Source organism: Phoca vitulina, unplaced genomic scaffold, assembly GCF_004348235.1.
Source record: "Phoca vitulina isolate PV1807 unplaced genomic scaffold, GSC_HSeal_1.0 scaffold10, whole genome shotgun sequence".
NCBI classification, from domain to species: Eukaryota; Metazoa; Chordata; class Mammalia; order Carnivora; family Phocidae; genus Phoca; species Phoca vitulina.
The window spans coordinates 24,825,531-24,840,709 of record NW_022589713.1 but is presented as its reverse complement, the minus strand read 5'-3'; the positions used below and the strand labels follow the sequence as shown (position 1 = coordinate 24,840,709).

At 45.5% G+C, this 15,179-nt stretch overlaps 1 protein-coding gene across 2 annotated transcripts in view; it reads right to left on the bottom strand.

The window, feature by feature from the left end:
• Window positions 1-15,179, bottom strand: part of CPNE4 (copine 4) — a 479,148-nt gene that overhangs the window by 27,776 nt on the left and 436,193 nt on the right. For both annotated transcript variants that reach the window (XM_032408703.1, XM_032408704.1), the window contains exons 9-10: window positions 11,773-11,859; window positions 8,456-8,515 (exon numbers count right to left, since the gene is read on the bottom strand). In XM_032408703.1, coding sequence (XP_032264594.1) covers window positions 8,456-8,515; window positions 11,773-11,859 — 147 coding nt within the window. The remainder of the gene's footprint in view (window positions 1-8,455; window positions 8,516-11,772; window positions 11,860-15,179) is intronic.

Here is a 15,179-nt window from a genome sequence, read left to right as displayed (position 1 = left end):
TATTACTTCTGGAAGGACAGAGAAAAGGTGCTATGTGTTTTGTTTCTGCTCCTGAAAGATCAGCCTGTAAGAGTAAGGTTGATAGGCAAAAATAGCCCCCATACCTTATATTGTAATGCTGCAATAGAATCCAAGTGACTAGAAGAGAAAAAGCGATAGACTAACAGTTCACTTACAACCTTTCTTTTTTCTTTCGTGAAGTTATTTTTTTCATCACTGATTTTGTGTCCCCTTTTCTTCCTCACCCCTCCCCAGGACTGTGTTGAAAAGAATTTAAGCAGGATTCAAAATCTATTTTCAGAATACCCCGATGTTTTCAACAAAGGGAGTACCAGCTGATAAAATGCTAGTACTAACAGTGTTTCAAAAGGAAAGGTCATGTGGAGAAAAATCACACAGTACTTCCCTAACCCTGAGATGCCCTAGCCCAGATAACAAAGGGACGAAGAGAGGAGTAACCTTTGTTAAAACCCTGCTCTGTATCAGACACTGTACGATCTGCTTTCCAGGTATTGTGTTATTTCATTTTCATTAAAAAACTCTGGGGCGCAGAGATTGCTATTCCTTTTTATCGATGAAGATCCTGGTGTCCGAAGGTGATGAAGTTTGCTGGGGATGGAGCTGGGTTAAAACCCCAGTCTGTATGGCTCTGAAGACTGCTCCTCCGTTATGCCATTGTACACCGAAGAGAACATACATGGCTGCGGCTAACATGCCACGATGTCACATGGCTATGTTTATTCCTGGAAAGAACGGAAGCGATTTAGCCTGGAAGTAGGGAGACTAGCTAGAGGCAACTAGATAATTTAGGAGAGATGAATGGCTTTGAATGAACAGCTATTTGTAATCAGAACAGTTGTAAAAGGTAGGAAAAGAGCAATTAAAGTGTGTGTGTGTGTGTGTGTGTGTGTAATAGGGAGAATGTGTTACTGAGGATGACCGGAGGTGATCTAAGAGGACCAGTAAAATCCAGCATCTTCTGAGATAGATTCCAGCCACAAGGTAAAAGTCAAGCCACTGGAAAAAAAGAGGAAGACAATAGGTGAAGGCCCTTTTAATCAAGGACTGTGATGAAAAGGTCACGTGTCAGGGGCCTCCATGTATTTTGTGAATAAGAAGGAGATGTAAAGCACTCCAGGACCCACCCATGGGGCCTCAAACAGACAGAGGTCCAAATGCATGCAGATTATTTCTGGAAAACTTCTCTAAGGAGAACCCTTAGGAGGTGCTTGAGAGACAGTGTCTGAAGAAACCATACAGCTAGGGTCCTCCTGGTTTAGGAAGCTCGAGCATGCAGAGTCACCACTCTCAGCCTCTTGGTCCTGATAAGAACACACTAAGGGGTATTGGCACCTCCACATGTGTACATGGCCTTTACAAGGTAAAAACAGTGCTGGGAAGGCCAGATGTAGAGCCACCTCTTTCCTACTGAAGAAAGCATTTTAGGACTCTAGAGAATTCTCGAGAATGTGAGAATGCTGTTATGGAGATAACCTTGATTTTGCTCCAATTTATCTAAAATGCAAATCACTGGCAGGTGTCAAGATGTTGTTATTAATAGCCAGTACCTACGGCTCACATCAGTTCTGTTTAAGATGCTCTTCATCATGGATCGCCACAGTCCTCTGCCTGTGCTTCTTGATGCTGCAGTTGAAAATTGTCCCATGTGCTGATTACCTGAGTGTCAAGGGTATTCCATGGTGACAAAAACATGCTGGTGTCTTGATATAAAACCAGAGGATGAAACCAGGTAATAGAAAGGCCAGAAGGGAAAACCTCCATAAAAAAAAAAAAAAAGACAACTCAAGAAACCTAAATGTTCCTCTTATCCTCCCCAGGCATGGCATGATCCTCCAAGTATGCAGGCACCAAGTGACAGCATCCAAGCCTGGGTGTATCACCTGAATGAATACGTTGTGTTACGGGGAGAAGTGTGTATAATGTCTAGATGAACACACGCAGATTTTGGCAACAGTGTATTTTAAAATAGAGCAACATATCATAGGGTTGGGACTAGGGGAAGGCAAGAGAGATGACGAGGGCACAAATTCAAGAAGGCATTCATTCCCGGCTGACCCTACACTTGCATGATCTTGAGAGTGAATGCCTCCTTTTAAATCTTGGACCCTAGGTGCCTCTCTTGCTTCATCCTCATTCTGGCCTTGTTGGTCATTTCATTTTCTATCAACTCTTCATCCTCAGGCTTGGAATAATTCCCTTATGATTAACAAACTAGTGTGGGGCAGAGGTGATAGTGAGAAGGGGATTGTGACCGAAGAGATTTAGGATAGAAAATGAAGAGGATTTGGTGACTGATGGATGGCAGTTAGGGAAAAGGAGTGGCCACATTTCTTTGGAAATGGAAGAGATGACATCTTGAGGATAGTAGAACCATCTGAAGATCACCATTAGAAGGTCGGTGTTGGGCTGCCTGCTCTTGGTGGTGCTGTGTAGACATATGAACAGGCCTGATGGAAATTTTACTTTTTTTTTGCAGGCAGGCCTCTGAGGGCAGTGGGGTGGGGGTGGGGGGTGGGGTTCCACTTTTCCCATGGGGATGGCCCCAGTGTCTGTGAAAACCACAGAGGCTATTCTAGCTCCAGAGATTCTGATAGAGCTTTGGGGAAGGGTATGAACTTAAAAATAACCCAGTGAAAAAGGAAATAAAGCAATGATCCTTACCACCTACCCCTTTCTGTAGTTCCCCCTGCTCAGAACAAAAATATTTTATCATTGACTAGACAGCCATGGATGGTCTTAAGGGCATGAAGCTGAAAGATCTTTTTCCTGGCAAGTGATGGTTTCTCAAGTCTCCCTGATGAAGCTGGAGATAAAATATCTTCAGGAGGTGGCCTTCTACCAAGAATTCTCTGTGCTCTTTAAGTTAGCATTAGTGGAAAGAGAACAGAGCGAAAGGTTAGGTTTATTTTAAAAAGCAACAGGGAGGCAGTGAAAGACGGGATTAAATTGAGAAATAAAAGCAAGAAAATGACTGAAAAATGCCAGTTTGTGGAGGTGGCCACTGACGCCTGGCTTCCTGAATGCTGGTGAGCTCGCGGGGTGGCCACGTTTTCATTTGCCGATAGGAAGCATTTACGAAAGCCTGTGGTTCTGGTATGTGCTCCAATCTTCTCAGCAGGCAGCCCAGGAACAGGCGGAGCCCGTGGCTCTCCCCTTCTGCCCAGGAGGCCTCGCTCATCATTAAGCAGAGCTGTGGAACAGCTTTGCAAAACCTTGTAGAGTATGAATGCGAAATGCTCCCTCCATTGCCACCAAGCCCCCGGTGCAGAGCTGCTTCCCGGAAAAGGCTGGAAGCCAACGATAAGCATCTATCTTTGGACATGTTTAGCTTCTTACATGAAACGAGCCCACTCCTCAGATCCCCTTGTCTGCCTGTGACAAACAAGCCATCTGAAACCTCCCGGATATTTTCTAAGGCAAGCTACTGTGAACCAACCTCTGGTTAGTGGCCTAATCTCTCTGTAATCAACCTGCAGTCAACCTTTGTCCTATCAACTGCTGGGGCAGCTGTTTTCTTTGTTTTTTGTTTGTTTGTTTTTTATATTTGTATACAATTTGGACCCATACAATAAGCCTTGTAGGTGGAGATACTGTTCAGTCTGGACCATTTCTTAAATAACAGGTTAAACTCTTGTGCTTTTCTATTTCCTCAAAACTCCGCTGGGGGCAAAGAAATAGCAACTAGATGGGAGAGACCCCAAGGTCGCCTGGTTAATTTCCCACAAACTGCAAAGCGCTCCCCTCTTCAACCCAGGGCTCCTTCTCATTTCTCAGAGGTCTACACCAGAGTCCGCCAGTGTTTAATATGGGATATAATGTAAAGATTTAAAACTTAAACTGGGACACAGTGTGGACATAGGATGCCCTGAACATGTTAGGGTTGGGAAGATTTCCTGAGAGAATTTATCATAGGTGATCCTTTTCTTTAGGCTGGAAGGTTAATCTGGGAGGAGCCACATTCAGCTTATTATATCATATTGTATTACCAAAATGTAGACTATAAAATCAGAGATAAAGGAAAGCAATACCATCCTTAATGTTAGAAAATTACCAATATGAAAATGGCCATCTGACAATATGAAGAACAAAAAACAAAAAACAAAACCTTTTTGGGGGTCACCTGGACCACTTGAGAATCTGATACAAGATTTATATCCTCTTATAGAAAATGCACACACTTAATTCTGCACACAATTTTGAGAGGTCGAGGATGCCCCTGAGGTCAATTCTTCCTCAAGGATTTCACTAGCCTAACAAGTCATGTTTTGTTTTCCCTTTCTAGATTTTCTCTCTCTCTGTCCTCTCTCTCCTCTCTCTCTTATGTCTTAAGACATAAACGTTTTACCTGGTTGTAATCATAGGGTAGCTCTGCTTTACCTTCTTTTTTTTTTTCACTTAACATTATGTCATAAACATGTCCCCATGTTATCATCAATCATTATAATTATCATTTAAAATGGCTTTATCATAATCCACCTAAATGAGGTACTGTAATTTACCTAGCCATTATCTTATTGTTGGACATTTAGGTTGCTTACAGCTTGTCTCTGAAAAGTCTGCTTTACAAAGTACATTTTTATGCATCTGGAAAAGCAGTAACTTTCAAAGGAAACAGTGAACTCTTCTACCATTTTCTTTCCAAATACCTTATGGTGTCTGTCTCTTCTATGCTGTCTATAATTTTGTGTTTTGTGTGTGAAATTCTAGTATCAAATTTTATTTTTGGCTGCTGTGCCATGTGCCAAACACAGTGAACTCCATTTCCCCCTCTCTAGTCTGTTTCTCGTCCACTCACCCCCTCCCACCTCCTCCAAGACTGCCACGTGACAATTGCCCTCAAGTTCTTATGATTTGAGGATTCCCACGAGGAGACGGAACGTCCTCGGGGGCGCCCTTGACCTCCCAAAACTGCATGCAGAATCAGGTGTGTGCATTTTGCAGTGAGAGGATATAGATTGTGTATCAGATTCTCAAGTGGGGCTGCTGACCAAAAAAGAATCATTGACTAGGGCTCTTTTTAGCATCTTAATCTCTTTCCCTCCACTGGGGCTTCTCCTCTGCTTATGGTCAGATTCTAGCCTGAAACCTCCCCTCTTTTAATCCTCAAGCTGCTATCCTCTTTTTCCCCTCTTGCTTCCTCTTCACTGCCAGCCTTCTTGAATGAATAGTTATACCCGCTGTGTTCACTTCCTTACCTTCTGTCTACACCCTAACTCCTGGGTGTCCCTGTCTCACGCTGTTGAAATTGCTCTTTCAAAAGATGATATGTGCCTCTTTATCCCGTGACCCAGTGTTTTAGTCTTCACCTTCTGACTTCTCTCTCACATATGGGATTATTGCCCTTGATCTTATAAAATTTTCTTCCTGGTCATTTGAAGTACTGCCTCATCCTGGACTTTTTCCTCTGGCATTTCTTCTCCTGGTGGTTGCCCCTCTCTGCCTTGCTGCCCAATGGAGATCTTCTACAATTTCCTGAAACATCTTTTCTCTCTGTATTCTTCTCTCTGGCCATCTCACCCAGACCCATTTGTGTGCAACTTCTACCTCTCTCCTGAAACCTAGGGCCATATTTATAAGTGCCATCTCTACTGGGAGGCCTGAAAGTTGTTCCATCAGGTCCAAAAGCAAATCATCTTGTTGGTAACTCCTCTGGATTTCCATGTTGCCATGAATAGGCCCGCCATGCTTTGCCAGTCAGGCACAGAAGATCTGAGTCCTCCGGACTACTCATTATCCTCTCCCTTCCGTCTCCTCACCGGACTACGGGCCAAGGCTTATTGGACTCTCTTGCCACAGTGTTCCTTCCTACTGCTGCCCTGCTAGCTTAGCCTCTTGTTACCTGTCACCAGGACTGTTAATCTCTTCTTGCTTCATCTTCCAGAGCCCCCTCACCACCTTTGATGCTCTCTACCAACACTCCCAGTTTAGTTCCCTAAAGTATGTGCCCAATTGCTTCAGTGTCCTGCTCAACATTCTTCTGACCATTCCCTTATCCACCACATTACTTCAAAATTAAAAGCCCTTCAAATTCTTAATCCAAACCACTTCTCCAATACTCCTCTGAAGATACCCTGTTTATGCATATTAACACAAATATGGTTTCGATATTTATCATTAGAATATACGGATGCATAAACATTTAAGTTCATAGGGATGCTTCTTTTATTTTTCTTAAGAGAGGTGGAGGCAGGGAGGGGCAGAGGGAGAGGGAGAGAGAGAATCTTAAGCAGGCTCCATGCCCAGCGCAGAGCCTGACACGGGGCTCGATCACAACCCTGAGATCATGACCTGAGTTGAAATCAAGAGTTGGACACTTAACTGACTGAGACACCCAGGCTCCCCTGTAGGGATGCTTTTAAAGGAAAATCCTAGTACACTATTTATTCATCTCATTTCTTGTTTTTTCCTAAACCTTACCTCTCCTTTAAGGTTTAGGGTTCAATCCATTATAATTCGATAAAAGTACCTAATATACATCAGCCTGGTACCTGAGGGGAAAGATGCTCCACTTTTGACATTCTTAAGGTTGAGTCAGAAGCACCAGGTATCTGTGGAAAGTGTAAAAGCTTTCTCTGAGCCCCTGCTTGTAAAGTGTACTGGTCAGAGTCTTGACAGGAAACAAACGGTCCCTTCAAAAGGGATGACCCAGGAGAGCTTAATAAAAGGACAATTCAAAAAATCTGAGGGAGACCAAGTCAATAAGGTAAGGGAGGAGGAGCTGGAACTGGGGAGGTGGTGGTGAGAGCCATTAAGGTGGTGCCTCCCAGCTGGGGAGGATCAGCAGGAGTGGCAAAGGAGGGGAGGATCATCCTTCTGTGTCAGGCAGGCCCTGTGGACCCAGGATGTGGAGTTAGGGACCCTGTGGGGTTAAACTTCTGGTGTTCACGGGTGCTGGCTCTATGCAGTATAACTCCAAGGGCGGAGCAAGCCCCTGAAGGTTGAATAAAGAGTTGTTCGAGAGCATGGAATCTATAGACTCTAAAACAGACCCAAATCAATAGAGCCTTCCCTTGAAAACCTATAAATAGTTTCCTGAATGGCTCCTTTGCCTAAGATTATGAGACACTATCTCCAGTAGCTCTCCTTTATGACATTGCTGGCTTCTCTACTCCCATTTGTGTATATCCAGCATGACAGCGAGCTCACAGGACAGCTAGTGTTAGGTGCATGCGCTCACGATGGACATGTCTGCTACTTTCTGTGTGCGCCGGCACGCAATGCACATAGGAGGGCTGGGTGGGTGCACCTTCAGAGAGCCTTCGACTCTAAAGAAATGACCAAATTCTATAATTAACTCATAACCATTCAGGGGTAGGTGAACAATGCCCAAAGTTTAGGGAGGACAAAGGTAGACCCATCTGAGATTAGGGGACAAGCCTCTAGTTAAGGAGAGGTCAGCCTATCACACAACCCCTTACCTCACCCCTTTGGAACTCCCCCTTTTAGTCCTTTAAGTACCACCATCCCTGCCCCAGAAATACATTGGTCCTGTCTACTCTCTTGGGCTTAAAGCTGGACAAAACAATTAAACCATCTGCCTTGCTTTCCTCATATGACTGAGCCAGTTGAGGGAGCTAAACAGGGCTGAACTTCATGAGCATACGTCTATAAGATGAGGAACAAAAGCTGTTCAGATGGTGTTTCTCTTGTTTGCCATGTGGCTTTCCCATAGGTTTTAGCAGATCTATCTCCGGCCATCTGGGGATGCTCTTTCTGGAGGTCACATCTGCCCAAATGTAGGAGGGTTTCGAATATTAAGTAAGTTATTCCAGGGCAGATGCACTCATAAGCTTGGTCTACCAGGCATCTTAAAAAGACCCAGCCTACCCACCCAAATACATATTTGGAGTGTATAAATCCCATGCGCTCACAGGTTACATGTAGGAGATGATCCCTGATCCACCCACTGAGTCTAGTACTCTATTTCTCAACTCTGAAAGACTAGTTCTCCAATATTTTGGAATTCACCTCTTCATTGTCTGATGAACAATTTGGATGGCTTCCTCTTGGTACTAACCATTGGGCATTGGTGCTTGCGTTTGGGCTGCATCTGCCTTGGCTCAGTGGGACTTACCAGCATGGTTTACTTCCTTGCCATCCAACTCATCAGGTGATCAGATCTGGCAATATGCCCACTGCCCCATGCCACATGTAGTTACTGAAAGAATGGGAAGCATTAGGAGGGTTCCCAAACCACCTGAGGATGAGCGGCATGAATTTCCTGATATGAATTCCTGACAACCATACTCACTGGAGAAAACAGAAGTATGAAGTCACTTTAAAAACATGATACCATACAATATTCCAGCAATGAGATCTGAACAAAGCTGACCCAGGGTTTTAACAAACTTTTGTCTCCTCATTCTCCCAACCCAGCACCATTCCCCACACCATTCCCCATCCCTGAATATGAATAAATATGGAAATAACTTACTGTAAACTGGATTTGGCAGCCACCCATGATGTAGTCCAAGAAAGAATGCATCTTGTGGATCTGCATGGGAGGAGGAGGAGAGGAAACCGTTTTAGTAACAGCATGATCTATTTCCTTATGAAGTGGAAGCTTAATCTTTGGGGTTAGGCTGCTAACCTAGAAGAAAGAGCAGAAAGAGATCTGTGAGGAAAAGAGGGGTCAGCTGATTTTGTTATGTTACAGGCAAGGAAAAGCAATGCTCAATTCAGATGGCCCTGTGAGGGCTGCAACTACCTATGCCCTGTACCCCTCTTTTGGGTTACGGAAGCCTTCGGCGAGAGACTACACTTGCCTTCAGTTTTGCTCACCGTGTCTAAGTCCCAGTCCTGGTAACATTCTTAATACCACAAGTAATCTAGGTTGGTGGCTTCAGGATTGAAATGTCCTGAGAAGGCCTTTACTGAGTTTCCCATTTGTTAGATTCCCGCCATGCCATGAACAATGACTAACACTTATGAGCACTAACTCTAAGCCAGGGGCTTAATATCCGTAATTTCATTTAATTCTTAGAACCACCCTATAAAAGTGGTACTATCATTATTATTGTGCCATTTTGTGGAGGAGGCAGTTGAGGCTAAGATCACCTACCCAGCTGATGGTGGAGGTGGGACTCTAATGACGGCAGTCTGGACCGCATAGTCCATCCTTTGGACCTCTGTGCCAGAAGTCAGTACGGCCCCTGCTTTCTGCCCAACCATGATCACCTGTGTGCTCGTGTGCCTTACCGATCTCTGGTCTTCATTTCTGCTTCCTTATGATTCTGCTGCTTGACTCTGGGTGACAGTCATCCATTTATTTATTGAACAAGGATTTACTGAGCCCCCACTATGCACTAGATGCCAGGGATACAGTGATGAGAAAACCAGACACAATCCCTGCAGTTGTGGAGCTTGCAGACTGGCCCCTGTACCTGGGGGGAGTAACTGTGATTTTGACCCTCAATCCTCAGATTCCATCTGATGCTCAGGGCAGCTTCTCAGAGACCAACCCACAAAATCCCATGTTGGTGTCTCTAGGTACCACCTCCAGGTGGCACACATCTCTTGGCAGACTTTTCTCAGGGCTGATGTTTACTTGTCCCCCTGAACAGTGCCTGCTCCTGGCTTCCCTTTTTTTTTTTAGATTTTTTAATTTATTCATTTGAGAGAGAGAGAGAGTGCGCAAGTGAGAGCGAGGGCACGAGCAGGCAGGGAGGGTCATAGGGAGAAGGAGAAGCAGAGAGCCCGATGTGGGGTTCCATCCCAGGACCCCAGGATCATGACCTGAGCCGAAGGCAGATGTTTAACCGACTGAGCCACCCAGGTGCCCCATGCTCCTGGCTTCCTTATGCAATGCTTTGCTTGATGGTTGGGACACCCTACTATTGTCTGTGTATCAAGGAAATAAGAACTTGGGAATGAGTTGAAGTAACATGGCCCCTGGGCACTAAACTATAAGATCAATTCATGGAGAATCAAAACAGACTTACACACAGCCACCTAAAGGAGATAGACAACCACTGAAGTGGTTCATCTAGATTTTTTTTTTCCTGCTTCCCTGGGCACAAGGATGCTTTGAATGTGCCTGGGATTTGATTTGTAAGGTAAGATGACCAGTGATAACTGCCTTTGGAGGAAGAGTTTATTTTTATTTTTTTTTAAATATGGACTTTTATTTTTAAAGATTTTATTTATTTGTCACAGAGAGAGAGAGAAAGAGAGAGAGAGTGAGCACAAGCAGGGAAAGCAGCAGGCAGAGGGAGAAACAGGCTCCCTGTGGAGCAAGGAGCCCAATGAAAGCCTCAATCCCAGGACCTTGGGATCATGTCCTGAGCCGAAGGCAGATCCTTAACCAACTGAGTCACCCAGGCATCCCTAGAAGAAGAGTTTATTACTCACAACTCCCCAAAGGATAGGAAGCATGTCATACCACTCAGGGGCCACATGGGGAAGCACCAGGGTCAGTCAGAAGGCAGAAAGATTGAAAGGAAAGTGTGGGTGGAAGTCTTTATTGTGTGTGTGTGTATGTGTGTGTGTGTGTGTGTGCGTGTGTGTGTGTGTTTGTGGTAAGGAATGAGTGGGGCAGGGTAAGCAGTTAAATTGTTTTAGTATTGGAGAGTCTGAATAATTTTTGTGGCTCTGGGCTATAAGGATGGTCTCTAATTATCTGAAGCCTGGACCCGGGGTCATATAGGACCACAGGAATATTGGCTCCATATGTGAGAGCTCCATAAAGGAGGTGGTTGGGGGTATGGGCTCTGGATTGGTTGGTCTATATATCAAAGGTAGGCTCACAAGCAAGTTGTTTGCTATCTCCAGAAATTTAGCTAACCCTGGGAGGCGCAGACCCTACGCAGGTCCATAAGGCTCCAAGATGTTAAAGCATCAAAAACTGTAGAAAATAAAAGACACAATTAATACAATGATCCCAGATGGCCAATCCCAATACACTATCCCCTAGTCCCACTGATTGGTTCAAGAGGTGGGCATATCCGTCTTTTCTTTCCTCTCGCTCTTGCTATGAGAGGATGTGCAGCGCCTGGCAGCCATGGAGAGGCCAATCTGGGAGAAGGAACCTGACAAACACAGAGAGAAACTAGATGGCATTTAAGTCTTGTATGTTGGAGTCAAACAGGCATAGGTTAAAATCTCAGCTCTTAAACTTACCACATGTGTGACTAGTTACATGATCTCAGTTGACAACTGAAGTCTCAGGGTTAGGACACAAGTTAAACAGAATTCATCATCATTACTCTCACATAGTAAATACTCAACCAGTGCCAGAGTTATTCTCAGATGTGACTTAAGAGATTTGATTGTTAGCATGTAGGATTTTCTGTGAAGTTAGAGCCCTTCTGGGAGGAGTTTCTAGGCCCTTGTGATCTTTCACCACTGCTTTGTGTTCATGGTACCATTCAGTATGGGTGAAGTGCCACACAGAAAGCACTGAATACTGTGACAAGCATACAATAGGGGCTCTGGAAATGTTGGCTTACCCTTTGGGGGGATCTCCCTCTGATGCTGTTCTGGACAGAGAGGAGCCTGACATGTGACCAGGACTCCCCATCTTTGGGGGTATGACTGTCTTTGTGGAAGGGATGGTGGCATCGGGACACCACAGTTCCAAGACCACCCATGCTTACATTTCTCATTGCACATCCATTAATACATTGACTTTCTGATTTTTATTTTAAAAAACACCACACCTCCTTGACATTCTCTCTCACTGACCATACAACCTGAGCTCTTCCTCCCAGACAGCCCTAGCTTCACACTCCTTGAGAGGGACTACATACATACCTTGCACTGATTCAAAATCACAATGCCTGAGTTCTTATAATTCTTCTTCTTGGCTTTGTACTTGGGGTTGATGCACTCCCACTGCACCTGCAACAAGAGAGCCTGCTCAGGAAGAAGGGGAGTGATTCAGTGAGACTAAGCCCCCAGGTGCTGCAGCAAATGGATCTGAGGGCTGACAAACGGTCTCTGTGTGATAACGCAGTTCAGAGGCATGGGTGGGTACTATCCAATTGCCTGGTTTGAATCCTGATCCCACCAATTTCCAGCCACGCAACCCTTAGCAAATTACTTGATTCCTCTATGCCTTGGAGATCTCCTCTGTAAAATGGAGCTGATAATTGTATCTATCTCAGGATTATTGTGAAGCTTTAGTAATTAATCCATGTAATACATTTAAAACAGTGCCTGGCGGCCTCTCAATGATCCCCTCCAATGGTACGTCGCAGTCCCAGCCCCCGGTGTGGCTGTACTTGAAGGTGGGGACTCTGAGGACGTGATTAAGGACAAACGAGGCCGTAAGGGTGGGGTTCTGATCCTTCAGGATTAGTGTCCTAGTAAGAAGAGACCCCAGAGCCAAGCTCGCTGTCCACCCTGTGAGGACACAGCGGAAGGATTGCCAGCCGCAAGCCTGGAGAGCTCTTCCAGAAACCTGCCCTGCCAGCCCAGGATCGGCACCTTCCAGCCTCCAGAACTATTTTATTTATGATGAGAGGGGAAAGATGGCAGAGGAGTAGGGGACCCTATTTCAACTGGTCCCTGGAATTGAGCTGGATATCTACCAGATCACTCTGAGCACCCACGAAACCTGCCTGAGATGTAAGAAGATCTGGATCTCTACAAACAGAATATCGCAGGCAGTTGGTTTTGAGGTACGAAGTGGAGAGCCGTGATTCTGTGGGCAGATATCGGAGGATAAACGGCAGCGGGAGGGTGCCTGGCCGTGGGGATCCTACACTGCCGGTGAGTGACAGCCTCGCGCGCTGCGGAAGGGGCACAGACTCGCAGACCGGTAGCGTCGGGAAAGGACTTTAGGGCAGCCCCGGGGGTGGAAAACCAGTGCGATGGGGTTGCGCACACGCGAACCGCAGCCCCCTGGACAGAAACCGGAGCGATGGTCGCGCGCACGCGAACTGCAGCCTCTGAGACAGAAACCCGGTGCGCCGGGGTCACGCCGGTGAACTGCAAACCCCGGGTGGAACAACCGAGCGGGGAGCGGCGGAGTCGCGCGCACGCGAACTGCAGTCCCCGGGACGGAACCCCAAGCGGCGGAGTCGCGCGTGCGAGAACTGGGAGCGGCTGGCGGTTTTAGAAGCACAAAGGGCAGAGACGTGCCCCAACCTGGAGGCAGGACTGGGAGCGCTGCGGAGGGGCGCACAACCCAGGCTGCTGCAGTTTATAGCAGCACGGACAGAATCGGAGACAGTGTGGCCTGGAGAGCTCACTGAAGAACAGACTGAGGTCTCTCTGCTCTGAGGCAGAGGGTTGGAAACGGTCTCTTCTGCTCTGACTCGCGGAAGAGACATGGAAAGCCGCCAGGGAAAGGCGCCAGAGAACAAAAGCCCCGAAGACTGATTCCCACTGAGCCCATCCGCCGCCACAGGGACGCAGGGCAACTCCGCCCAAACAGGGTTGCCTGAGTAACAGCATGGCAGGCCCCTCCCGCAGAAGACAGGCTGGGAAAAGAGGCCAGCAACCCTAAGGTCCCAAGAAAACAGGTGCATCTTGCTTGGGTTCTGGTCAATAATTTGGACTCTATACATTCCCTCAAACACCCATCAACAGAATGACTAGGAGGAGGAGCCCCCAAAACAGAAAAGACTCAGAGATTATGACTTATGCTGCAGATTTACAAATGGATGCAGATATAACCAAGATGTCGGAGATGGAATTCAGCCTAGCAATTGTGAAGACAATGGCTAGAATGGAGAAATCAATTAATAGCAACATAGAGTCTCTAAGGGCAGAAATAAAAGGTGAATTGGCAGAACTTAAAAATGCTATCAATGAGATCCAATCCAATCTAGATAATCTAACAGCTAGGGTAACTGAGACAGAAAAGAGAATAAGCGATCTGGAAGACAGTATAATAGATAAAAAGGGAAAAGAGGAGGCCAGGGAAAAACAACTCAGAATCCATGAAAATAGAATCAGAGAAATAAGTGACACCATGAGGCATTCCAATGTCAGAATAATTGGAATCCTGGAGGGAGTGGAGAGAGAGAGAGGGCTAGAAGATGTATTTGAGCAAATCGTAGCTGAGAACTTCCCTAACCTGGGGAATGAAACAAACATTCGAGTCCTAGAGGCAGAGAGGACCCCTCCTAAGATCAAGGAAAACAGGCCAACACCCCGGCATGTAATAGTAAAACTTGCAAATCTTAGAACCAAGGAAACCATCTTAAGGGCACTTAGGGGGAAGAGATTCCTTACGTACAGAGGGAGGAACATCAGAATAACGTCAGACCTATCCACAGAGACCTGGCAAGCCAGAAAGGCCTGGCAAGACATATTCAGAGTACTAAATGAGAATAACATGCAGCCAAGAATACTTTATCCGGCAAGGCTTTCATTTAGAATGGATGGAGAGATGCAGAGCTTCCACGACCGGCAGAAGTTGAAAGAATATGTGACCACTAAGCCGGCCCTGCAAGAAATATTAAGGTGGGTTCTATAAAAGGAGAAAGACCCCAAGAGTGATCTACAACAGAAATTTACAGGGACAATCTATAAAAACAACGTCTTCACAGGCAACATGATGACAATTAATTGATATCTTTCAATAATCACTCTCAATGTGAATGGCCTAAACGCTCCCATAAAACAGCACAGGGTTGCAGATTGGATAAAAAGACAGGACCCATCCATATGCTGTCTACAAGAGACTCATTTTGAACCTAAAGATACATCCAGACTGAAAGTGAAGGGATGAAGATCTATCTTCCATGCCAGCGGACCTCAAAAGAAAGCTGGGGTAGCAATTCTTATATCAGACAAATTAGATTTTAAACTAAAGTCTATAATAAGAGACACAGAAGGACACTATATCATTCTTAAAGGGTCTATCCAACAAGAAGATCTAACAATTGTAATTATCTATGCCCCCAACATGGGAGCAGCCATCTACATAAGCCAACTGTTAACCAAAATAAAGAGTCATATTGATAACAATACGTTAATTGTAGGAGCCCTCAATACTCCACTCTCAGCAATGGACAGATCATCTAAGCAGAAAATCAACAAGGAAACAAGAGCTTTGAATGATACATTGGACCAGATGGACCTCATAGATATTTACAGAACATTCCACCCTAAAACAACAGAATACTCATGCTTCTCGAGCGCACATGGAACTTTCTCCAGAATAGACCATATACTGGGTCACAAATCAGGTCTCCACCGATACCAAA